At 41.0% G+C, this 26,431-nt stretch overlaps 1 protein-coding gene across 1 annotated transcript; it reads left to right on the top strand.

The window, feature by feature from the left end:
• Window positions 1-259: 259 nt before the first annotated feature.
• FH (fumarate hydratase) lies at window positions 260-26,431 on the top strand. Its single transcript, XM_028111828.2, has 10 exons — window positions 260-405; window positions 7,852-7,986; window positions 10,601-10,711; window positions 12,435-12,611; window positions 14,845-15,027; window positions 17,388-17,553; window positions 18,903-19,106; window positions 20,560-20,687; window positions 22,777-22,930; window positions 26,057-26,431. The coding sequence occupies exons 1-10, from the start codon at window positions 280-282 to the stop codon at window positions 26,197-26,199; spliced, it is 1,527 nt and encodes a 508-aa protein (XP_027967629.1). The 5' UTR covers window positions 260-279; the 3' UTR covers window positions 26,200-26,431.

Here is a 26,431-nt window from a genome sequence, read left to right as displayed (position 1 = left end):
CAACTGTTTCAAAGAGTAACCTGAACCCCCTCTCCCATAATTCCCTTCTCACTAGTTTCCCATGAATCCGAGGGCTTCAAAGGTCCGCTCCACAACAAGGAAGTTAAGCCCGCCTCCTCACTCTTTACTGGCCATTCACGATTGGTCCCGCCCCACCCGCTGGGCTTGAGGCTGCTGACTGGACCAGAGTGAGGCGCCGTGGGCGGGACGGGTTCTGACAGCCCTCGCGGAGGCGTGGCCTCAACCACCCCCAAATTCTACCCAGGCTCCCGTTGCACCATGTATCGCGCGGTCCGGCTCCTCGCGCGCTCGCGTCGTCTCGTGCGGTCTCCAGGCTCAGCCTCAGCGACCGGCTTCAGAGCGGCGGCCGTCCTCCCACTGCGGCCCCCGAACTTCGCCCGAATGGTGAGCGCGGGCCGTCCGAGCCCCGGCCTCCCAGCGGTGACCTTCAGCCCTTCGCTAGCCGGCCGGGCAGGCGAGAGGGATTCCCGGGGCGTCCCGGCAGAGCCCGGCTTGGGCTGCGTGCCCGGCTTCCGGGCCTCGCCGTGCCGCCTGCGCCCCGAGTGAGCGCTGGGACAGGGACGGTATCCGGCGGCTAGGGTCCTGCGGGGCTCCCGCGGGCGTTCCCGGGCGGGTGGGGTGTGAGGGGTGCCCCGGCGGCGGTTACTGCTGCGCTCCTGCTGGTGCGGAGGTCCCCACCCTGGCCGCTGCCCTGGGGACTGTGCCGGGCTGGGAGGCGGGGGCGAGGGCCGCTGCCTCCCCTGCCCCTTAGCAGGCCGGCTGCTGATGGTCGCCTCTGACCTGTGGCTTCTTAACACCGCTGTGTGGTGATCTGCTTTCAGTTCTCCAGGTGGGGTTGAAGGTTCTCAGGAACTTAAAAGAGTTTGCTTTTCATGAAAATTGCCTATTTCGTTTGTTAGACTGACTGTGGTTTCCCCCACTTTTGTAAAACTTGAAACTTGTGGAGAGGGACAGAGTGTCCTGAAGTATGTTAGGGGAGATTGGATAAGATCTATCTGTAGCTAAGTCAGTACTTTTTATTCAAAAAGACCTAAGGAACTTAACAAGGTCCGGGTTCAAGTCTTTTGCTCTTTAGAGTAGCACCTTCAGTAATTTGGGCTTTAACGAGCATTATAAATACTTATGCACACGTGGATTGTTAGGAAAAGTTTGGAAAATAGATGTGATTTAGGAAGAGTTAACAGTTCTGCACAGTTCACTGTGCTGTAGTATGAGCTTTGCAGTCAGATGTGATTTCACATCCTACGCTGCTACTCGGAGTTTAGGGCAGCTTGTCTTTGTGCCTCGGTTTCTGCATGTAAAATGGAAATAAGAGCAGGTACCCAGCAAGATTGCCCATGTGAAAGTACTTTGTGTTTGGGAAATAGTGAGTGCTCATTAAATTAGTGCCTCCATCTAGCGTAATTCAAAGGCCCACGATATTTTCTGAACTATAAACTTGAAGGTAATTTCATGGCATTACTATGCTTGAAACTACAAAATCAGGAGTGCTTTATGTTTCTGCAACTCCCTGCTCTAATAATTTTAATGCATTTTAGAGCCTTTTAAAAATTTATGTAGTTTTTACTAATTTAGTGTTTTGTAAAAGGGACTCAGAGACTGGAGAACTGAATCTGTCCTGCTTTAAATGCTCAAAAAATAGCACTGCCTTGCTTTTAGTGTTGTAATGATAGCTAAGATCAAATGAAGATAGATTCCCCCCCAAATTCTAAATACATCTCTTGCCCTTTAAGCTCCACTCCAAAATCTCTGTGTTGATTTTATGGAGTTTTTCTTATTGCTACTGTTGAGAATTTACATAACCCTAAATGCCCTAAGTTACCTTTTATCTAAAAGAACACAAATGTTTATCCAGTAGGAAGATAACGTGTTTATTGAATGCCTGCTATGTATTGGGCCCTATGAAAAAGACAGTCGTTACAGGCATAGAGTTTAGAGACTAGCAGGGGAGATTTAATAAGCAAAGAAATGATGCACAGTTAGTTACCGTGTGATAAAAACTACCCAGGAGAAATAGTGCAGTGAGAGTAAGAGTGTCTAATGGAGAACAACTATAATAGTGCAGCTTTGATGCTGCTTGGCTAGCATGATGGGTAGGGAAGCCCTACATCTTTTAAAGTCACTTTTCTTTATTTCTTTAATGATCTGCAGAATGGCTGTAAAGTCTGGAAACAGATAATATCTTCTGTATTGCAATGTGATATCAATAGAACATTTATTATGTATTTGCCAGTATTGCAAGACTTGGTGGTCACCCTACATTTTTTTTTAGAAAGAAGCAAAAGTTTATGAATTTGAGAAATCCTTTTTATTATTATTATGTTCAGTTAGCCACTGTGTAGTACATCATTAGTTTTTGATGTAGTGTTCAGTGATTCATTAGTTGCGTATAACACCCAGTGCTCATCACAACACGTGCCCTCCTTAGTACCCACATTTTAAGACCAGACAGACTTTTTCAGAAAGAAACCAGAAACCTGAACACAATGAAGTCAAATAGTGGATTTTTATATCTTTGGATAGTCCTTTTACATGAGAAATGATTTGGATTTTCTTGAATACTGAAATATTCTTTTAACCCACTTTAAACAGAATCTGAAAGGCATTTTATTTCTTTAGGAGATTTCATGGTTTAGTTAATGTTTATCTTACACATGAATGTACGTGGGAACATCTTAGAGACTCAAGGCCCATATTTTTGACGTTTCAGGTTTAGACTGGCATTCAGATTTTGAGAACACCTCATTAATTTTGGAGGTTCCTGGGGTTAGCAGCTGCTTACAATAGTACTTTGTATTTCTAGGGCCTAATGACAATAAGACTGCAGTGAACACGACCATTACCCTTCATGCTTCTCCAGAAAGGGAGGTGATTTGAAATGAGAACGGATCTCACAGGAACCCATGGCAAATTGCACTTTGTGCCTGCCCCATGCCTGGCCAGTTAAACTCCTTAAACCATGGCATTACCCTGAAGTGATAAACTGCCTTCTGCTAGAAACTCTTTCTGAATTATGGCATATGAAGGCACGGTTTTCAGAAACACTAGTTTTTTGTAATAGTGGATTATGTTGTATGAATTAAAAACATGTATTTAAGAGATGCCATTCATCACTTCATTTTTCATCAAAAGCACTGATCATTTTCTCATTAATTCAGGATGAGCATTCCTCCTTTTCTTGCCCAAGCCACTGGGAAAAGATAATGTACACAATAATGTGGAAAATCTTGAAAACAACACGAGTGCTTTTCAGACCTTAAGTGGACTCATTAGTGGATGGTGAAATCAGTGTAGTGGGTAGTTACCAACATTATTATTATTATTTTGACAGAATAGAACAGCATAGAAGAAAAATATTTCGTGCTGTTATGTGAAATTTTTGTTTCAGCCTTGTGTGCATATATGCATGTGTTTATGTATGTACCAGATCACTGTATAAAGTAGACTTAAAAGCTGTTTGGATTACTACTTTTTTGTTACTACTTCCAAAAGCCAAGGAACGGAGGGAGTAACTTCAAATTGGCCACAACCAATCATATGCTGAGGTATGATTATTTTTATTAGCTGTTGCTGCTTGTTGGCTTAGGCCAGTCCTCTGCAGACTTTAGACATAGAAAAAAAAAGTGCCTCATTGGTAATACTACTGTATTTCTACCTAGATACAATGATACTTTTCTATTTCTGCAATCCAAAAGGCTTTGTAACATATAAAGGGTTTTGTAAATCTGTCTGGTCCCAGAAGATGACTACAAATTAAATTTTTCAGTGGACTATTTACTGTCTGTGGATTACTGTAAAGAACATTTAAAGAAATTTGGCTTCTGTAGGTTTTTGAGAAGAATGAAGAGATTGGCAAAGTTACCTGGTTCATAGTTCCTTTCTCTCTCTCTCTATACATTAATATATATATATTATATATATATGAGCTTCTCTAATAGATGCTGACCCCGCATAAACATAGCCTCCTCTGACAGATAGTTTTCTCTAATTCCTGGTGCCTTACGAAGTATTTTACAGCATCCCTTCAGGTTCTATTTTACAAATTTATGCGACCTATATATTCGCTGGGGTTCAAATAAAGAGATAACTGGCTTCTTGCAACAGTTTGTTATTAGCTACCTAAGCTGCTGCAAACAGTGTTTATTGTTGCAAATTTGGGATGTTGATTTTTATTATAGGGACAGTAAGAATATTTTTTGAATTTTTGGTGACATTGTGATTTCAGCCACAGTTGACTTCTGCACGTTTTAATGATCACCGTCAAGCTCCTAGAATTTGATGGAGGTTGTTGTTTCTTGATTTGGGATTAAAAAATTGTTCAGGTTTATGCTGAAGATCATAGTAAAATATATTCATCTAGATCTTTTCAAGTACCTGAATGGATCTGAGTTTTACCATAGAAACCAGTTACTTAGAGGACAAAGTTATTGCTGTTTTATGATGAAAAATTGATCATTTTGAACACAGAAAGCGATGATGTAAATCCAAGGAGCTGAACCTGATTCCTCAAGTGACTGATGGAAACTGACCTCCCTTTGGAGCTGGCATCTTGTTGCTGTCATGTAACGAGGTGATGAGAGGAAGAAAACGTAGCTTATGTGTCCAATGTCACTGCTGCCCTTGCTGGTGTTGCTGGGCCAAAGTCTACTTTAACATATGTGGATATTTCCTTAGGCTATCTAAAACAAAGATCATAATGCAACATATTTTTATTTGTGCATTTGAGCTAGAAAACCCCAGGTGCTTTTGATCTACAGGGTAGGAAGCAAGTGGGTGTATAGTGGTGTCAAGTGTAACCAAGCCCTGCTAGAGAAAAATCTAACTACACATCTTCACCTCCTTTTATTCTCCAGGGTTAGGGGTACAACTCAAGGGCTGGTTGTGGCCAGTCTGAAGTTACTCCCTCCGTTTCTTGGCTTTTGGAAGTAGTAACAAAAAAGTAGTAATCCAAACAGCTTTCAGGTTTTGACAGTCCAAGGTTTGAGGGTTTCAGGCCCTTCCTTTCTCTAAGTGGGTAATCCCTGAGATTAATCTCTCCAAGCCCCAGTGTTTCCTCTGAGGTGGAGATGGTAATAGTAAAATCTCCTGGAGTGGTTTTGAAAGTCAAGTAAGGTGATACTTGGAAAGAATTTGCTACATTAGCACAGTAAATGCTGAGGTATGATTATTTTTATTAGCTGTTGCTGCTTGTTGGCTTAGGCCAGTCCTCTGCAGACTTTTAGACATAGAAGAAAAATGTACCTCATTGGTAATACTACTGTATTTCTACCTAGATACAATGATACTTTTCTGTTTCTGCAATCCAAAAGGCTTTGTAACATATAAAGGGTTTTGTAAATCTGTCTGGTCCCAGACGATGACTACAAATTAAATTTTTCAGAGGACTATTTACTAAAACAGGATTACTCGGCTAGGGATTTTTAAATCTTTTGAATCATCTGACCATGTTTATTTCATAATTAATGCACATTAATTAAAGCTCTGAGTATCTTTCTGAAGTCTCCTTGATATAAATTGTTCCCTGTAAATTCCAACTTCTTAGTGTTTTACAGTAAATCTTTTTTTATACTATTCTAAAATATTTGTTGAGCAGTTGTTAACTTTCTTATTAGCAGAAGTTGAGGTACTTGGTTAGAATCCTAGGGTCTCCATAAAAGGGACTTTGGATCATGGGTTCTTATTCTGGGTGGTGGATTGGCTTCAAGATACAAACTCCCTAAAATCATATGTAAGGTTTTTCATATATGTATTTATGTTCATTTTTCTAGAGAAAGGATCCATAGCTTTCTTCATATCCTCGAAGGGTTCCATTGCCCTGAAAAGCTTGAGAACTGACCTAGCCCATCCTCCCTTATCTCTACATTTAATTTATAGATGAGAAAAACTGACTTGCTGAAGGTGACACAGCTACTATGTGGGGGGCTGTTTGACTGCAAAGCCTGGGATGTTTATATCTCACCGTGCTGTGGCACTTACTTAGTATTTGTAGACCATGGTGAAGCTCTGCTTAAATATCTAATATTTACACTTTTTAAAGTATCATTCTTAGACCATTTTCTAAAGTTCCCAGTGAAATAGAGATTAACCCAAGTACACTGAATTGGCTAAACCTTGACCAATAAGAGGTATACTCCTGAATTGGAAAAGATTACTATTTTTACTTCAGAGGCTTTCCTTTATCTTCTGCATAGTGTGTGAATTCTACAGTCTGTCTTCAACATCTGCATTATTTGCAAATGATATCTGATAGGGGGTTAAATCCAAAATAGAGAACTTATACAACTCAACACCCCCCCAAAAAAAACAACAAATAATTTTATTGAAAAATGAGCAGAGGACCTCAATAGACATTTTTCCAAAGAAGATGTACAGGTGGCCAACAGAGGCATGAAAGGATGCTCAACATCACTATTTGTCAAGGAACAAAAAACCACAATTACATATCACCTTCCACCTGTCAGAATGACTAGAATCAAAAAGATAAGAAATAACAGGTGCAGGGGTGCCTGGGTGGCTCAGTTGGTTAAGCGACTGCCTTTGGCTCAGGTCATGATCTCAGGGTCCTGGGATTGAGCCCCGCGTCAGGCTCCCTGCTCAGCGGGGAGCCTGCTTCTCCCTCTCCCACTCCCCCTGCTAGTGTTCCCTCTCTCGCTGTCTCTCTCTGTCAAATAAATAAAATCTTAAAAAAAATAAATAAATAACAAGTGTTGGTGAGGGTGTAGAGAAAAAGGAACCCTCTTGTGCTGTTGGTGGGAATGCAAACTGGTGTAGCCACTGGGGAGAAACGGTATGGAGGTTCCTGAAAAAAATTAGAGATACCATATGATTCAGTAATTCTACTGGATATTTACCCAGAGAAAGCAAAAACATTAATTCAAAAAGATAGATGCACCCCCGTGTTTATTGCAGCATTATTTACAATAGCCAAATTATGGAAGCAGCCCAGTGGGTAAAGAAGGTGTGGTATATATATGCAATGGAATATTACTCAGCCATAAAAAAGATGAGATCTTGCCATTTGCAATGACATGGATGGACCTAGAGGGGTATTGTGCTAGGTGAAATAAGTCAGAGAAAGATGAATACCCTATGAGTTCATTATATGTGGAATTTAAAAATCAAAACAAATGAATAAACAAAACAGAAGCAGACCCATAAATATAGAGAACAAACTGATGATTGCCGGGGGGTGGGGGGTGGAGGAGATGGGCAAAATGGGTGAAGGGGAGTGGGAGGTACAGGCTTCCAAATATGGAATGAAGTAAGTCATGGGGTAGAAGGTACAGCATAAGGAATATAGTGGATGGTGTGGTAATAACGCGTGGTGACAGGTGGTAGCTACACTGTGGCAAGCATAGCAGGACCTAGAATTGTTGAGTCACCATGTTATACACCTGAAACTAGCGTAACATTGTGCATGTCAACTATACTCAAAAAAAAAAAATTGATAGAAGTTTGTCAAGAAAAGAACTGGAGAGTGGAATGAGAATCCAGTGGGATTTTTTGTCTTTGTAGTACTTACTAAAGATTCTTTCCCCTTCCAGCTAATAGGTTATTGTTTTGTTTTGTTTTTTTAAAGATTTTATTTATTCATTTGAGATAGAGAGAGCACACGTAGTGGGAGAGGCAGTGGGAAAGGCAGAGGGAGAGCGAGAAGCAGGCTTCCCACTGAGCAGGGAGCCCGACGCGGGGCTCAATCCCAGGACCCTGGGATCATGACCTGAGCCGAAGGCAGACGCTTAATGACTGAGCCACCCAGGCGCCCCAGGTTATTGTTTTGATACTCAGTCTCTTGTCAAGCTATAACAGTGTCTTATTTTTTCTCTTTAGGCAAGCCAAAATTCCTTTAGGATAGAGTTTGACACCTTTGGTGAACTCAAGGTCCCGAATGATAAGTATTATGGCGCCCAGACTGTGAGATCTACAATGAATTTTAAGATTGGAGGTGTGACAGAACGCATGCCAGTAAGTGGTTTTATGGAAGTGTTGGCTTTATTCAAATGAGTCACTTTATTTTATAAATAAATATTTTACAGAGTTAAAATAAGAAATTATTATGGAATTGGCTTTGTGAGTAATAGCATGTTTCTCTTTAAACTATCAAAGAACTTTTTGAAGTTTAGTATTGTTACTTTGAGCTGTGAGTTTGAATATTTTAGGGCTTTATTTGATAGAACTAAGTGATTTTTTTTTTCCTTAATTAGGCTCCATGCCCACTGTGGAGCCCAGCGCAGGGCTTGAACTCTAGACCCTGAGATCAAGACCTGAGCTGAAATCAGGAGTTGGATGCTTAACTGCCTGAGCCACCCAGGCATCCCATGATTTGTCTTTTTATTTTTGCTGGGTTTTTTCAGATTTTTACTAGAATTTTAGTTTAAACATTTTTAGTTTTAATACTTAGTTTTTTACACTGATTTAAGACTGATTTTTTTAAAACTGATTTAAAAGAAAACAGATTTTTCTTTAATAATACTTTCTATCTTGGTTTTAGTTTCCAGAAAAGTATACACAAATACATAAAAATATTATTCTTCACCATATCTGCCTTATAATAGATAATACATAAGTATCTGTGCAAGGCCACATGAATGATTGAAGCATTAGAAAACTTTCTGCCATATTTCATTAAATCTAAGATGACTTCAGTTAGAAGATGCACCAGTATGTAGCACTAAGAAAGAAAAAGGCTGTCAGAGTTGTGCCCTGCCATTGATTATATGATGATGCATCTTGGCTTCCGAGATGTCAGAGAGTGCAAAGAATCGGTGGAATAGCTTACAGATGGTGCTGAAGCCCAGCTGCAGTATCAACAGTAGTCAGTGCCAGGGTGCAGGATGGGCTAGGAGCCTAGAAGTAGCCAGGCTTCATCCAGGAAGATACTGTTTAATAGCTGTCTTCTAAATATACTTTTTGTCTTAAAGTCATTTTAACTTCCATATTTTAGCTCATTCCTAAGCCTTTACAATTGAATCTTTACAGGCTTAATACAATTTTACAACAGGCAGCTGACTCTTTGAAGAAAATCTTTTTGTCATTGCCACCGACAGTCAGCTTGGTGCTGAGGTAAACTAGGGTCAGACGACATGGTTAGGTGACAAAAGGTAGCAGCTGATCCTAAAATGTCCTCATCTAGTTCAACTCCTGGGACCAAGGAGGTCCGCGCTAAGCACTATTGGTAGGAGTAAGCACGGCTCAGTTTTAATGGTCCTGCTTCGGGCAGCAAGGGTACCTGAGGTCCAAAGGAAAACAAAACCAAAAAAGATTATGAACTTCTAACATGAGTAACGTAATAATGAGACCCTTCTTTTCTCCCCAGTGACGTTTTACCGTTTTGTTGTAATTGTAGTCAGTGAAACTGTGCTGTGACCCTCTCCGTTTTCTGAGTCTGTAGACACTGCGTTGGGACGGCCAGAGCAGAGGCCGTCGGTTATGAGTGCGGCAGTGGTTGAAGCCACCGCTGCAGTGTGCCCCTGTCCAAACTTAAATTCCCATCCCTGTCATGTTTAAAGATTTTAAGTTTCTAGTGCTATGTGCCATTTGTTTCTATCCCATTAGGTAAAACATTTCAGAATGTTTTAATTCTAGTTTCTTAGAATTCAAAACATAGATGTTCTCTTGTTATTCCCTCTTCTGTTTGACCCTCAGCTTGTCCTCTCTTCGGCCCAGGTTTGTCCAGTTCCCTCCTTTGCTTTGTTTTCCACCTTGATTCTCCTTGAGGACTAGCTTCTCCTGTGCTCTTTTCTCCCCACCGCTCCTTCCTCCCTTGCACTTTCCCCCTTCAAACCTCCTGTGCAATCCAGACTACAATCTGCATTATTAGTTTTGGCAAGAATACAGGATTCTCTCGTCTTACAAAAACCAGATACCACTTCATTGAAGTATCATCAAAAGTTGCTGAATCTCATCCCTTTAAATTTGGTGAGGTGATTCAGAGCAGGGAGTGAAAAGATCTGCAAACTGAAAGCGTTTGAAATTGGGATAGATACATCAGAAGCCATCAGCCCCAAGTGTGTATATAGTAACCTGGGTTTAAAGAAATATTCTGAGGGACATTCCAGTGACTTGAGTGTCAAAGCCTCATTGACTACTAGAATAACTTGCTTTTTGGCTTTGGGATGAAATGATACCCATTTAGTATGGTTATTTTGAACTTATGTGGCAGTTAAATATTAGGAAAAATTATAATGTGGCATGAGATCCAGTGACGAAAATAAATGGTGCTTGCTGGTGAAATGAGTGCCATTTGTGTTTATATATATGAAATAAATGCATGTCCATTATAATGTATCATAAAAAAGTGGTACATTGTATGTGTGTGTGTGTATGTGTATGTGTTTGTGGGCAGGGGTGCAGACACATGCATGTATTAAGAGTCAACCTACTTGCTTTTGTTTGGTTCCCTAAACAGATACATGATGAATCTTGGTTCATTACATACCTATCTGTAATCTTAGTGTTACTGTAGCATTACTTACATTAGTGATTTTGTACAGTTTTTGCACTTGCATAAAATAATAATCTTAAATTTTTATGCTTAACGCAACTTGCAATTTTGAGATATTTTTCTGATTAATTTTAGATCCCAGTTATTAAAGCTTTTGGCATCTTGAAGCGAGCGGCTGCTGAAGTAAACCAGGATTATGGTCTTGATTCAAAGATTGCTGAGGCCATAATGAAGGCAGCAGATGAGGTAGGAGGTGATAAGTGTGCTGTTTACTCAGTGGATTCAGACCCACGTCTCCACTAGATGATGTCAGGCTCTGGCAGGGAATAGGGGCACTGAATTCCTAAGTTAATAAATTTCAAGGTAGGGTGGCAGCATTCTTGTTTGGTAAAGATATTAATATGGTGCTTAAAATACTGTGGCAAAAGTTTCTGGATGATGCTTTACCTTTTATTTTTTTATTTTTTTCTTTATTTTTTTAAAGATTTATTTATTTTAGAAAGAGAGAGAGTGGGGGCGGGAGGACAGAAGGAGAGAGAGTCTCAAGTCGATTGCACACGCGGCACTCGATCTCACAACCCTGAGGTCACAGCCTGAGCTGAAACCAAAAGTCAGACGCTTAACCGACTGCACCACCCGGGCACCCCGTACCTTTTATTTTTAAATCTCTTGACTTTCCCTTTTAATTTTTACAGTTTAAAGAAAACTTGAAGAGACATTGTTAAACTTATATTTGATTTTTTATTTTATGTATAAATGATTCCTTTTAAAACTAGTCGATTATTTGATGATATGTATGGAGAATGTAATTTCACTAATTCACTTACATAATCTTAAGGAAGTAGTCAGAGATAATGGCTAAAAACCTGTATTTACAATGTTGTTCATTGCAGTACTTTTTATGATGATAACACATTAGACCATACCCGACCATAACACATGCTTATATAAATTATATAGTAGAGCCATAGAAAATTAGTTTCTTAAGAATGTCCTATGATAGAGCCTACTGTATAGCAAGTATGGGGTCGGGAGGTATCAAAATGTATGTATTTTATGATCCTAATTGTGTTTGGAAAATATGAACAGAAAACATGTGTTTTTCTGTGTGCAAATGTGCACACACATTGCTTGGGGCAAGCCTAAAGGGAGAAGCCAAAATGCCAAGAGTCACTGTGTCTGAGGGGTAGGGTTATCGTAACTTACACTTTTCTCACTTCTCAAAGTGTTCCACACTGAACATCTATTATATAACCAGGAAAAAATTTTACTTTAAAATGGAGTAATTGTTTAAGGTGATACTTTTCTAAGGTGTGTACTGATTTTTTTTAAGCTAAAATCATTCTAGAAGATGAAGTTAAGCACCTATTCTGTTAGAAAGCTTATAATTCACAAACACAGAAAATTATATCACAGAAACAGGGATAAGTCTGGACTATGTTTGTACTCTTGGCAGTTGCTACTCATCGGACATCTGTGCGGTGAAGTAGCTATTAGCAAACTCACTTTCAAGTAACTCGTTCATTATCATGCTAACTCCACCTGTAACATCTGTGGGATATTCCCACTGAGGACCACAGTAAATGTATCTAAAAACACGTGTGCCAGCCTTAACAGGTGGCCCTATCTGGATATCATTAGAGGAGGCAGTTGGAAATACAGAAGAAAGATGGCTTTGATTCAGTTTTCACGTGCAATCCATGAAATTGTTGTCTTTCAGGGTAGATAACCTTTCACTTTGTAAAGTAGCGATGGTTGGAACATGGATGCTGCAGAAGCTTGAAGTCACTGGACAACCACGAGCTGTGTGGCACCATCAGTAAATCATTTAGCACATGAGGAAAGTGAGCATCTTTGTAATAGCACTTGATAGGTGACTCCTTAATCATAGCTGATCACAGTAGCTAAATGGATATCGACTATTTCTTATTTTTAAAAACTCATTTTTTAAACTTTTTTTTTTCTGCAGGTAGCCGAAGGTAAATTAAATGATCACTTTCCTCTTGTGGTATGGCAGACTGGATCAGGAACCCAGACAAATATGAATGTAAATGAAGTCATTAGCAATAGAGCAATTGAAATGCTAGGAGGTGAACTTGGTAGTAAGAAACCCGTGCATCCCAATGATCATGTTAATAAAAGCCAGGTCAGTATATGATCTTTTCTTTGTTATAAATTGAAAAGAATACCTGAGATTATGCTTGTAAAATAGGCATCAGCTTTTTGACAAGGAAGGTTCATTTGGCTTATATTCTTTAGTAGAAAGGACTTCTTACATGTTCTTGCTTCTTTTAGGAATCTTGGGTCAATGTCTTAAACTTCATAAAAATCCCTGTTAGGGCACCTGAATTTAGTATGTATGTGTATTTGTATTGTTTAGTTTGTTTTTTAAAAATGCTTTATTTTTAAATAATTTTAGAATTATAAAAGAATTACAAAGATACTTCACACAGAGTTCCTGTATACCATTCTCCCAGCTTCCCTTAGTGTTAAACATTTTTCGTGACCCTGGTACATTTATCACACCATGAAATTAACATTGGTATACAGCACCCTTAACTGTAAAGCTAGGATGCCCCTAGCTTTCTACCAATATCTTTTTTCTTCCAAGATACCATCCACGCTACATTGCATTTAGTAGTCACTGTGTTCCCTTAGTCTCCTCCAGTCTCTGACAGCTTGTCTTTTGTCACCTTGACACTTTTGAAAGTGGTTAGGTATTTTGTGGAACATCCCTCAGTTTGGGTTTGGAGACTCTGGATTTTGGGAAGACTGTTGAGAAGTGAAGGGCTCCTCTTACTGCATCACGACTGGGGTACATGATAGCACCAGGACTTGGGACTGGTGATGTGAACTTCGACCCCTTGGTTAGGCGGGTGGGCTTTTCCACCTTCCATTCCCTGTGAGAGGTAAGCCGTGGAGGCCTAACTGTACTCGGGCACTGCACTTAAACTTGATTTTCTAAAGGGAGACATATCAAGGAATTTTTGGTCATATGTTAAAGTCAACACAGAATTAATAGGTAATTTTGAGGATGTGCAAATATCCTCTTTCTCCTTAAACTTGTCCATGAAGGTTATCATTCATTAGTGGATCTTGCCTGTAGCAGTTATGACTGTGATGTCCTAGTGGTTATTTTGTACTCCCCTCATTCCTTCTACTTGTATTAATTGGAACTTTTCCGTAAAGAAGATCTGTTCCTCTTCTCTCTACCCCAGCACTTCTTCATTTGTTTATGTATATCAACGTGGACTCGTGAATATTTATTCAATTCTTAGGGTTCTAATCCAATACTGTTATTATTTATGTTGTTGCTCGGATTGTTCTGGCTTTGGGAGCCCTCTCTGTTGGCTCCTGTGTTCTTTGGATGTATCCCCATCCTTCCCCCACCCTTCTTTTCTTTTATAAAGCAGTTCTTTACTTTCTTCTACCACCAGGTGCCCCAGGCTCATCATGTAGTTTCCCTGCCCCAACCCTTGTCAGCACCCATTTTTCCAGGGAACTCTTGGAGGATCTTAACTGGAAAATATTTAGAAATTAAGATCCCGTGCTAGATGTAACTTAACATGTTTTTACTTATTAATGGGGAAGCTTTTTCACATAAGTTTACTGTAGGAAGGATTTTTCAAACTTATTACTTGCATTTAAATATAAACTTCTCTTGTATGTATACTGCAGTCTGAAATCTATGTGAGAGTCATCCAGTGTGAACAGTCGGGCAGAGGAGTGGGGTGGAGCTACATGGAAGCAGGATTGGTGTGCACTGTGAATTTAGGTTATAGCTACATGAGTGTTCCTTATACCATTCATTATTTTGTAAATGGTTTGACGTTTTCCATAGTACAAAGTTACAAAAATAATACATCTTTTTTAAATAGCACAAGAATTTAGAAGTATGGGGTTTCCAGTTGAAAACAGAGCATGGGGTTTGGACTTCCTGCTTAGGCCCCAGTTCTGCCAGTTCCTAAATGTTTTGGCAAGTCACATCATTTCTTTGGGAGCTTGGTTTTCCTGTTTTTAAAGTGATGAACTACCTGACAAGAATTTTACTCAAGTTTAATAAAAGACTGTACTGTATAACTGTAGATATTTTATTACTGCTCTCCTTACATGCACTTGTTGTTTTGCTGTCATTTACTGGCAGATGTGATAATAGTACATAAGAGCAGGTGGCGTATAGGCTACAGTCCTGGGTTCATTAAACCCAGCTGCTGCTGCTTTGACCTTAAGTGACCTATGGCTTGCCACACATCGATGTCATGGAACACTAAAGACATGAGTTTTGAATAATCATTTAGTGAGATTTTTAGTGGAGACATTCAAGTGTGTTTTTTGTTTCTGATTTAACATTTTGCCATTTTGTGTAAATTTTCCAACAGAGCTCGAACGACACATTTCCCACGGCAATGCACATCGCCGCCGCCATGGAAGTCCATGAGGTGCTCCTGCCCGGACTGCAGAAGCTGCACGATGCTCTCGATGCAAAATCTAAAGAGTTTGCCCATATCATCAAAATTGGGCGTACCCACACACAGGATGCTGTCCCTCTCACCCTCGGGCAGGTAGAGGAGCGTGTGTGGATGGGACTCAGTTGGGGATTGGTACAAATGGCCAACATATTACCCTCTAAATCGCACTAGTTTAGAAGCCAGGTTGTAACAGTTCGGTTCTGTGGCAGAGATTATTCTGCATTAACCTGTCAGGAGTTTTATTGACACCTTCTGAGGGGAAGAGCACAGCATGTGGACCATGAGCCAGTCTCGGGGCAGTTGGCTCAGGTTGAGAGCTTAGCTTTGCTACGGACAAGCTGCGGGACCTTGGGAAAATTAGTGAGCTTTTCTGTGCCTCAGTTTTCTGAGCTTTCAAATGAGGAAAATAACATCTGTATCCTAACCCAGTTGGGAGGTTAGAATTGGTTCATGTAAAGGGCTTAGAACCCTGTCAACACGTAGTAATAAACACATACTGGCATTAGCTGTCGCCATTGTCTTCGTCATCACCAAGATCATTATCCTGCCTCCCTTTTCCTCTTACTCTGGATTAGTAGGCTCTGTAAAAGTTACTTTTAAGTTGATTAAGCAAGGCGTATCTGCCTCTAAGATTGTATTGGCCCACATGGGAAAGAGGTATTACTCTCTTCCCCAAAATACCAGAAAAAGTATTTTTGTGTTTTTTTTTTTTTAAAGATTTTTATTTATTTATTGAGAGAGAGAATGGTAGAGAAAGAGCATGAGACGGAAGAAGGTCAGACGGAGAGGCAGACTCCCTGCTGAGCAGGGAGCCCGATGCGGGACTCGATCCTGGGACTCCAGGATCATGACCTGAGCCGAAGGCAGTCGCTTAACCAACTGAGCCACCCAGGCGCCCTATTTTTGTGTTTCTTGATCAGTGCCTCAAAGAATGTCTAACAGCATGCACCACGAAGGACATGAAAGGAATCAACATCAGGCAATAGTTTTTGATAGTAAAACTCTCCTGTAGTTTGGGAGGTAGGACTTGCACAAATTAGGGGTATCAGGTGATGGCGAGGTGAGCGAGTGCCACTTACTTGAAAAGATTCTCATTTGTAGTCATGTTCAGATGAACACTGTAAGAAGCTTGATTGTTTAGCTTAATTTCATTATGGAAGAATGAGGAAAACAAAATTCATTGGAATACAGGTACTGGGAGTGAAGCGAGCTCCCTAACTTCAGTTGTCTCCGAAGGCTCTTCTCTTTGCATCATGTTCTTAATGCCTGGCATGGTTTCTACAGAGGAGCAGTGTGTGTCTGAAACCTTTGAGTGTCCCTCTGGTTTCTAATGTTTTCCTTGTGTGTGTCACCTGGTGGAAAACCATCCACCGTGCTAACGTCTTTTGGGGCCATGACAGCCTCCTGTGTAAAGTCATCATTCTACCAATTGGTAGAAACCATTTTCTGTTCGACTTCACCTTACCAGAGCACCTACACTTGCTTTTATTGGAATTGTCTTTTGAGTTTATGCAGGTTTTCCCCAATAAAAGGAAACTTCTTAAGTGAATCCAGCTGGTGTATGTAGTAGTGACATTAGATTAGATGAATCAGGTCTGCCTGAAAGGAGTTCTATCTTCTAAAATGTTTTCTTTAAAACAGTAAGATATCCTAATACTAATCAAAAGTATTCATGGTTTTTCAGTTTTTTTAGGCAGGAAAAAGATAACTGTAGTGTAACCATATATTCTGGCTTGTTCAGTTGAGATCTGGCTTATGCCTTTTGTACCTGCATAATTCTTAAAAGGATCCCTGTTGTGTTCAGACAATAAATTCTGTTTCTTCCTTTTGTAAAATGTGTCAAATTCTGGGAACCAGTGGGACATTAATAGCAGAATTAACTTGCATCTTGAAGCTGTAGTCTTGCTGTGGCCGGTTACCTTCTTGTGCTCTTCAGTGAGCTGTTGAGCTTCTTGAATACTTTTAAACCATCCTTCTGTTCTCTGTTAGGTTTTTAAACTGCAATTGTGTGGAGAAAATGTCTGTGTTTGCATTTGTCTTGGGAGAGGATTCAGGGTTTTTCTTCTTAAAGTTGTCTGGGATACACACACACACACACACACACACACACACACACACACACACACAACCTTCGAGCAAACCAATAATTTAATGTACTAAAGTCATTCTTTTTTAAAGCTTATTTCCTGTGTTGTTTTTCTTTGCTTTCTATTAAGAGAGTATAAACAGGCTGCATGTTATCCTCTGTGGCGTCGTCCCACCTTATAGGTTTATGAAATCCTCCTTCTTCTCATACTTTGTTCATCGTATGAATTAAAATGGTTCACAGTCCACTTGGTAGCTCACAATTTAGTACCTGAAACATATTTAAAAGAACTTCTGTTTAACGCAGAGTCACTTGTAAGCTGTTAGGAACTCACATGTTCTCACCTTTAATTCCCTTCTCTTTCCAGGAATTCAGTGGTTATGTTCAGCAGGTGAAATATGCAATGACGAGAATAAGAGCCACCTTGCCCAGGATCTATGAGCTCGCAGCCGGAGGCACCGCTGTCGGCACGGGCTTAAATACTAGACTTGGCTTTGCAGAGAAGGTGGCCGCCAGAGTGGCTGCACTCACAGGTCAGCGGTAATACGAATCGAGACTCACTTTTGTTACACTGGTCTATATTTTCTAGGTGTTTCTGCTTTGAATTCTTGTGAATTTAAAGTTAAAAATAGTATTTTCCCATCAAACGTGTTTTATGTCTATTTCAGAAGTTGTCGTATTAATCCTTTTACCTTTTAAGTTTCCCATCTATGCTTCATACAGTATGCAATTAAAATCTGTCAGTGCTGGCTTATTTACTATCATGGTGATACTCAGTTTTCCCTTTAAAGCTGTTTTGAATGCCCATTTTCAAAGCAGGCAAAATCAGTGAATGGTTGAGACACATTCCTTTCTTTTTTTTTTTTTTTTAAAGATTTATTTATTTGAGAGAGCGAGAATGAGAGAGAGAGAGAGTACATGAGAGGGGAGAGGGTCAGAGGGAGAAGCAGGCTCCTCGCCGAGCAGGAAGCCCGATGCAGGACTCGATCCCGGGACTCCAGGATCATGACCTGAGCCGAAGGCAGTCACTTAACCAACTGAGCCACCCAGGTGCCCGAGATACATTCCTTTCAATGGTAGATACGTTGAGATACTGACAGGCTTAATTTCTTTTTTCCCTATATCATACCGGGATATTTCTCTGAGTTAATGACCTTTTTGAATCTTGTTTTTCCTTTAGTAGAGAGAGTGCTGTGTTCTCGATAATAACTATTAATAATAATTATTAATAATAACTATTATTAGAGCCGAATTGTCATCTCCAGAAAACTCTTCTGCAGATACAGATGTTACTAGCGGAAAGGGCAGACATAATTAGATGATGCTCATTACTGCTGTCTAGCCGAGATTTTTCAGTCAAGTGTTAATCGAGAAGTACTTACATTATAGGGATTAGAATATGTGATCTTTAAAATTTCGAACACAGGTGACATTGAGTGAAAATGTCTAACTCCCCTGCCCTCTCAGGGGATCTGTGGGGTCCTGACTAAAGGAGGGACTAGAACAGCCTAAGATGGGGAAAAATTGTACTGGGAAAGGAGTGTGGAATAAAGTGAACTTTAGCTACTTCTCCTCCTTACTCAAAAGTAGTCAGGCATCATACTCATGTTCGCAGAAGAATAATGTTTTTTCTTTCAGCGCATTTATTGTCCTTGTTTCTTTATCCTTTAAACACACTAGTATCACCAGGTTCTTCCTACTGGTTCAGGACTTAAAGAAACGTAGACAAAGCTTGAATCGTAAGATAAGCATTTTTTCTTGAAGTAAAATTTTTCTTCTGTTTTTGCTTTTCATTTTCTGGAACTTTCTGTTTAACTTGCTGATATTAGAAAAAAAAACATTTAATTCTACCTGTTAACGCAGAGTTATTTTTTTTCTTCAGGCTTGCCTTTTGTCACAGCTCCAAATAAATTTGAAGCTCTGGCCGCGCATGATGCTCTGGTTGAACTCAGCGGAGCCATGAACACCACCGCCTGCAGTCTGATGAAGATCGCAAACGACATTCGCTTTCTGGGGTCTGGTCCCCGCTCAGGTCTGGGAGAGCTGATCTTGCCTGAAAATGAACCAGGAAGCAGTATCATGCCAGGTAAGGACAGAGCTGGGAAATAATTAGCTCTGGAACTTGACAAGAACCCGGGCACTCTCATGAACAGAGCGTGTCTCCTTGTGTTCAGCATGATCCCAAACGTGTCTGTGGGCCACCTGTGATCAGAATTGGGAATGTCACCCAACAGTATAGGAAAAGAGAATTAGTTGGCGTGTGTGTTTTGATTCCTACGTGAGAGAATGTGTAAATTCCATCTTTCATAATCCCAAGCCAGAAGAATTCTGAAACCAGCTGTTAAAGTGATCAGCCTGGGTTGAATAGAAACAAATTCTTCCGACTGCCTTTTACTTCATTTTTTGCTTTGGGTTTTGGCGTGTCAGATAAGGGAAGTGACACAGTGGCTGTCTGGATTCTAGCGAGTCATTTGACAGACTCCTGTGACATTCACTGAATCCCGCGGGGACAGGTGGGTAGCCCTGTTAGACGAATGTAGTGGGTGAACAGTGACACTAAAGAGTTGACTTCAGACTGGAGGCATGTGTCGGTAGCAGGCTGAAGGGCTCTGCCCCTTCACCACTTCACTGGTGACCGAGGGTGAAGGCAGGGAATACATGCAGATCACATCAGTGGATAAGGACACAGCAGTACGCCAGGTGACAGGATCAAGACTCATAAAGAAAGGCCTCTCTAAGTTCAACTGAAACTGACAAGGGGACTTTTAATAGTGAAAAAGAAAGCCCTGACTATAGATTCTTTTAAATCTGAGCGTGTGTATAGAATGAGAAGAGATCTGATTTTAAAATAGTTCACGTTGAAAAATGTGCGTTTAGTTGACTGCAAATTCAAGGGGATTGCCTAGGAAAGAGAGACCCAGATTCACAGATACAGAAATAACCTTTCCAGTGTGTTGCCTTATACTGGTCAGAGAAATCTGGGGTGTCTGGTTCAAACTTGAGCTCGTCAGAGGGGTACTCCCAGGGTTGGTGGACTTAGGACGAGAAGGAGAATTCCAGCTTAATGGGCGCTTCCTCTGAGAACTTTCCCGAGTGTCAGCAAGGTGCTCTTTTTATGAGTGTTCCTGTGGCAGTTGGCTTCTCTGGATTTACCTCCCCCCCCACCCCGCCCTTGCTGTAATTACCAGCTCTCTCCCCAGAGCTTGGAGGCCAGGTGCTGCATCACCCACCGTGGCGTGCTCAGTGCCTAGCTCCACACCTATGTCCACGATGAACAGAAGCCATGGCGATGGGGAGGGCCGTATTTCATGTGGCGCAGGAGCCGCTGAATGAGTGGTTTGCAGTTTGTGGCCGCCCGGCCCTCGCTCTTTGCTTGGTTTGCTTCATTGTATCAGCCCTGATGGTTGGGGACTTGCTTTATTGAAGGAAGTCAGACTCCCTTCTTTTCTTGGTTGATTGACGTACTACCTAATCTTGACTGACACCTGAGGCCACCAGCATGTTTGACGTGGACTCTTTCCTCGGCGGCTCTCTTGAAGGCAAGGTGAACCCGACCCAGTGTGAGGCGCTGAGCATGGTCGCCGCCCAGGTCATGGGCAACCACGTCGCCGTCACCGTCGGGGGCAGCAACGGCCATTTCGAGCTGAACGTGTTCAAGCCAATGATGGTAAGCTGGAGGCCCAGTCTTCCACGTTGTTTGACTCGAGGCTAATTGTCTTGTGTTTTCCTTCAGGAAGGTTCCTAGAGATTTCATGTTAGGTACTGGGATGATGTGAGTAGCAATTGGAAATCAAGCATATGTTAATGTTAGAAGATTAAGTGTGGATATTTAATTAGGTGACTTTTAGCTCAAGTAAGTTGATGGTTTGCTTTATTTAATAGAAAGAAAAAGTCTGGGAACAGGGTGTGGGTTTCCTCCTTGTCCCTCATGCAGTGAGGGGGACGCTGGTGCCTCGAAATAAGTCCAGTCTCCGTGAACCTTCCCTCAGCCCTGTCTCCTGCTCACGTTGCTTCTCTCTTCCCTCAAATTCTGCCATCTTAGAAGGATAACCCGCATTCACTTTCAGGCAAATTCACCACTGACGGCTTCTGCCCCCGACTTGTCCTTGGATTATTCTCCTGGTCATTTGGAACCCCTGCAGGCCCATAGACTGCTAACGCTTGACCTTGGCCTTGAAACACTTCTCTTTGGCTTCCTCAGCACCCTCCTCCCATGCTCTTCCCTGTCCCTCTCTGGCTTTCCTTCATCTGTTTTCCCTTTTCCACATACCTGGGAAACATTTGTGTTTAAAATCTGTTCTTTACCTTCATCTTCATGAAGATGGAGCAAGGTGGCATCATCTTGATCTTTCATCCAGTTTTCTCAGCTTCAGAAAATAGAGCTGTCATCCTTTGGAGTCCTTTATTTGTGTAAATTGTTACATCTAAAACATATTAGAGGTTTATTACCTCTAAGAAGCCTTTGTGTAAAGTCTGGTTTTAATTTGATAAGGACATGCAAATGACAAATATTAAGAATATTTATTCAATGTATTTGTCAAATCTATATCAGGCACTGTACTGGGTACTAGTGATAGAACAATAAGCAAGACATAATTTTTTGCCCTCACGGAATGTACAGTCTCATGAAAAATAAAAGACAGGCCAAAGCAGAACTCAGACGTCTGAGCTTTTGCTTGCATGTCAGATTCCAAACAGTTAATACCAGCTGCCTGGCAAATGTAGGTGTGCAACAAATGTCTTGCTAATTTTTTTATTTTAAAAAACAAAAGTCTATTTTTTATCTTTTATAGAAAATACATCATGGTAATCAACATTTACCTTATATTTTCTTTAAGATTTTATTTATTTATTTGAGATAGAGAGCGAGATCGAGAGAGACAGAGCACAAGCAGGGGGTAGGGCAGAGGGAGAGGGAGGGAGCCCGATGCGGGACTCGATCCCAGGACCCTGGGATCATGACCTGAGCCAAAGGCAGACGCTTAACTGACTGAGCCACCCAGGCGCCCCAACATTTCCTTATATTAAAGTCATTAGTATCAGATCAAACCTTGAAGTTCTGAGCCTTCTACTGGAGTCCATTGTTGGGACTGTAGTTTTCAGACCCTGAGGTTTTAGACCAAAAGAGAGTAGGATGCGGATATATCTTTACACATATTGGAAATGTTACCAAAAGAAAAAAACGCTAAAGCAAACTGATTTTATGTTTGTTTTAAATATTGTATGAAAGGTTATTTTAAGGGGTCTGAGGAATATTTGTTTTATTAAGCATTAAAAACGTGGTGACCATTAAGACCTGGAAAGCCCTCACTGCGCTGACTGCCTCAGACAGGCTGAACTTTCTAACTGCCGCATCTTTACTTCTCTTCCAGAAGATTCTTTTTCCAACTCTGGTTATCTAAGTCCCCTCCATCAAATAGACTTCACCAATAGTCCTGCAACTGAATTAATTTCTCTCTCTGCTAACATTTCATACCTGTGTTCTTCACAGTACAGGATCTCTTGGGTTCCAGTTATTTGTATTTATGGCTTTTACCTCTTTTAGATTTCAGTGTCCTCAGATGTTCATAATTTCTTTCAATATTTGTTTCTGTGGGTATAGTGCTTTACAAGTCGTAGGAGAGCTACATGTTTATCAAGTTACGTATTCATTTATGAACCAGCACATAATATCTATTATTGGACAGAAAAGTTAGGCTCAATAAGCCCCTCTTTTTCTCTCTCTCCCCCTCTCCCCTTCACCCCTCATGTCACAGATCAAAAATGTGTTACACTCAGCCCGGCTGCTGGGGGACGCGGCCGTTTCCTTCACAGAAAACTGCGTTGTGGGAATCCAGGCCAACACAGAGAGGATCAACAAGCTGATGAATGAATCTCTAATGTTGGTGACAGCTCTTAATCCTCATATAGGTAAGGTTTAAGGAATAATGTCATTTTGACTACAGAATTAAAAAGCTAAAATATTTTTAAGAGATTGTTGGATCAAGGTGGACAGCAAATTCCTTTTGGGCATTGTTTGGTAAAATCTCATAAAATATTTGAAATTGTGTTGAAAGACACTGTTTATGTATTAATATGCTGTCAGTGATGCTTCATTTTATTTGAAATGTGGTAAACTTAGAAGTTCAAACTTAAATAAATCTTAACGGTATTGAGATGCTCAACATTCTGCAGACTACCTGGGAAGGGTCCCCTCACTTGGTAGCGTCACTAGGTGGCACTGGCCGATTAACAATGTGGGATGAATTCATTTTTCTGCCTTCTCTAGATGCTCTAATACACTTTGATTTTGTTGTTTTATTCAATTCAGAAATGGGAAGTTACCAATAAGAACAAAGAAAAAGGGTAGTATTCATTGCTTATAGGGAAAGTGGGGGAAATGTAAATTTTATCTAAAACCATGACTCTTATATTGCAAGCCTTTCCCAGAATTATAAATATTTTATTGTGTAAATTCGAACATCCTGACTTGGATTGTGGACTGACCATAGTGATCCTCACTAAAGATTCAGTTTGCAGGTTTTGAGGCCTTAGCTGCATTATGTTATGGTGCCTTGAAAGCCGTTTCCCAGTTTCTTACTGCCGAGCTGAGGTTGTTAATATATTCTTTGATTTTCTGTTTTATAACAAGTTATGATACAGTCATTAGCATGATATGGTTGCTGTTTAAAATATTCTTCTATAATCCTGAATTTTCAAAGCAGATCTTCTACTATTGGCTTCATATCAAGCGGTAATTTCAGTTTTATAAAGTTAGAGCTCATTTGAGTGCTTCAGGTAGCTCTGAGCTACCTATGTATAGAGAGAGGTAGCTATGGTTATAGCCTATTCTGTGGTGTAGTGTGGAGATTGGTAATAATATTTTGATCCTTTAAAAACTATTGTACTTTAGCATTCAGCCAGGGAGCTACTCAGGGGAACCCAAAGGCTTATGTGAGAAATGTTCCCTCACATCTGTACGTCAGAAGACTTAAGTTAGAAGTGCTCCTAACACTGAATGATTGGTCAGTCTTTCTTGGAATCAGTTTTCTGTGAGGTAAAGGCCATACAAGGATAAGTGGGCAAACCAGACCTTGCTCCTGTAGTGTGAGCTTGTAGCTGCTTGTCATGAGTTCTCTGCCCGCTTGTTGAGGAGCAGGCTGGCTGGTGACAGGCATCTGTGGGACCCAAAGAGTAGAGCTGAATGGTTAGCATAAGAGTTAGACTCTAACGTCTTCAATATAAGAGTACACAATTCTTTCTCAAAGTTACTCTGATCAGTAAATGCCCTTTTCAACATGCTTCGCAATCACGAGTTCAGGTGAGTACTAAAATTGCCCATAACGTGTTTCAAAGATGGTTAATGGTTACATGCCAGCACGTAACATCTTGCCTGGTTGACGGTCCTGATGCCTCAAGGCTTTTGTCCCTTTGACCATAGTCCTCTGATCTGGGGGCACTTGGGGGTTTTTTCCTCCTTTGTTGGTTTCATTTTTTTTTTAAGATTTTATTTGAGAGAGAGAGAATGAGAGATAGCACGAGAGGGAAAAGGGTCAGAGGGAGAAGCAGACTCCCTGCTGAGCAGGGAGCCGGACGTGGGACTCGACCCTGGGACTCCAGGATCATGACCTGAGCCAAAGGCAGTCGCTTAACCAACTGAGCCACCCAGGTGCCCCTGTTTTCATTTTTGTTTGTTCTTTTTTCTTTAAGATTTTATTTACTTGAGAGAGAGAGAACAAGCAGCGGGAAGGGGCAGAGGGAGATGGAGAAGCAAGGGATCATGACCTGAGCCAAAGGCAGACGCTTAACCAACTGAGCCACATAGGCGTCCTTTTATGTACTTTCTTGCTTTTGCCTTCTGACCTTTTTTTTCGGTTGTGTTAAGACAACTTGCAAAGCTGCCCCCTTACCTCTGTTAATTCCAGAGGCAAATAACTGAGGCAAACAGCACACCTGTGGCCTTTGGTACGCGAACAGATCTGTGCTAAAACTTCCTCTGTATCCTTGCGACCTCTGGGAAGAGGTCAGGGTACTGTGAAGTGCTGCTGGACGCAGTTGGCAGGTGCGGCCCTCCCTGGGGGCCCCCTCCCCCACCTTGCCTCAGAGCCAGTCCCCACAGCTTCCGCACAGGGGTGCTGTTTGCTGGGGCACTGCAGCACTTAGCTGCTTATGCTTTCGTGGAACCATTGCTTCCAGTTAAACATGTTTCGAGAAACAACACATATGTCTGCTACTCAGAAGTATGTTTTCATGTCTTGGTGCTATATTGTTTTCTTGTTCTTCCCCCTGTGAAAATAGGAGTTATTCTACGGTGTAGTATTGAGATTGGGTAATAATGCTTTTGATCCTTTAAAAACTATTGTACAGGGGCGCCTGGGTGGCTTAGTCGTTAAGCATCTGCCTTTGGCTCAGGTCATGGTCCCAGGGTCCTGGGATCGAGCCCTGCATCAGGCTCCCTGCTCCGCGGGAAGCCTGCTTCTCCCTCTCCCACTCCCCCTGCTTGTGTTCCCTCTCTTGCTGCCTCTCTCTCTGTCAAATAAATAATAAATAAAAACTATTGTACATTAGCATTTAGTCAGAGACCTACACAGGGGAACCCAAAGACAATTGAAGTGGCCAACTGCCCTTAGGAACAAATCTGTTGTAGAAAGTGAGGTATATTTAAGTCTGTATCATTTAAGAAAAGTAAAGGTTTTATTCTGTATCAGAAATGACAGCTCTCAAGATAACCACTGCTAAATTTTTTTTTTAAAGATTTTATTTAGTGCAAATGGGGATGAGGCAGAGGGAGAGAGAGAATCTTAAGCAGACTCTGCACTGCATTAATGTAGAGCCAATACGGGGCTCAGTCTCACAACCCTGAGATCATGACCTGAGCTGAAATCAAGATTTGGAGGCTTAACTGACTGAGCCACCCAGGTGCCCCTGTTAAATATTTTTAAGATTAAAAATGTTACTTAAGAGATCAGTAGCCTCAGTTGAGTAAAAGATTACCTTTTGCTTTAGAAAACCAGATTTCACTACAAACTCCTGCACTGCGTTTTATTTTTTCTTCAGGGTATGACAAGGCGGCAAAGATTGCTAAGACAGCACACAAAAATGGATCAACCTTAAAGGCGACTGCTATTGAACTTGGCTATCTCACTGCAGAGCAGTTTGATGAGTGGGTGAAACCTAAGGATATGCTGGGTCCAAAGTGATTTAAATAAATTTATAATAAAAATAATTATGTTCTGTAAAAGAAATGAAAAAGACTCCTTCTTGTTCTTAAACAGAAATGGATGAATGTGCAAGGAATCTGCTCCTGAACTTGAATGTCTCTAGCAGAGCAACTTGGTCGATATATAAACCCCCCCCCCAGGATGTGCTGGGTCCAAAGTGAATTTGGAAAGTGTGAAATGAAGTGATTAAACTGTATAAAGTCAAAGAAAA

The sequence above is a fragment of the Eumetopias jubatus genome, unplaced genomic scaffold (assembly GCF_037043125.1).
Source record: "Eumetopias jubatus isolate StellerSeaLion01/CBP00866 unplaced genomic scaffold, mEumJub1_p1.0 scaffold_12, whole genome shotgun sequence".
In the NCBI taxonomy this organism is placed as follows: Eukaryota; Metazoa; Chordata; class Mammalia; order Carnivora; family Otariidae; genus Eumetopias; species Eumetopias jubatus.
The sequence above is the reverse complement of the archived record's forward strand: the minus strand, read 5'-3'. Positions and strand labels throughout refer to the sequence as shown.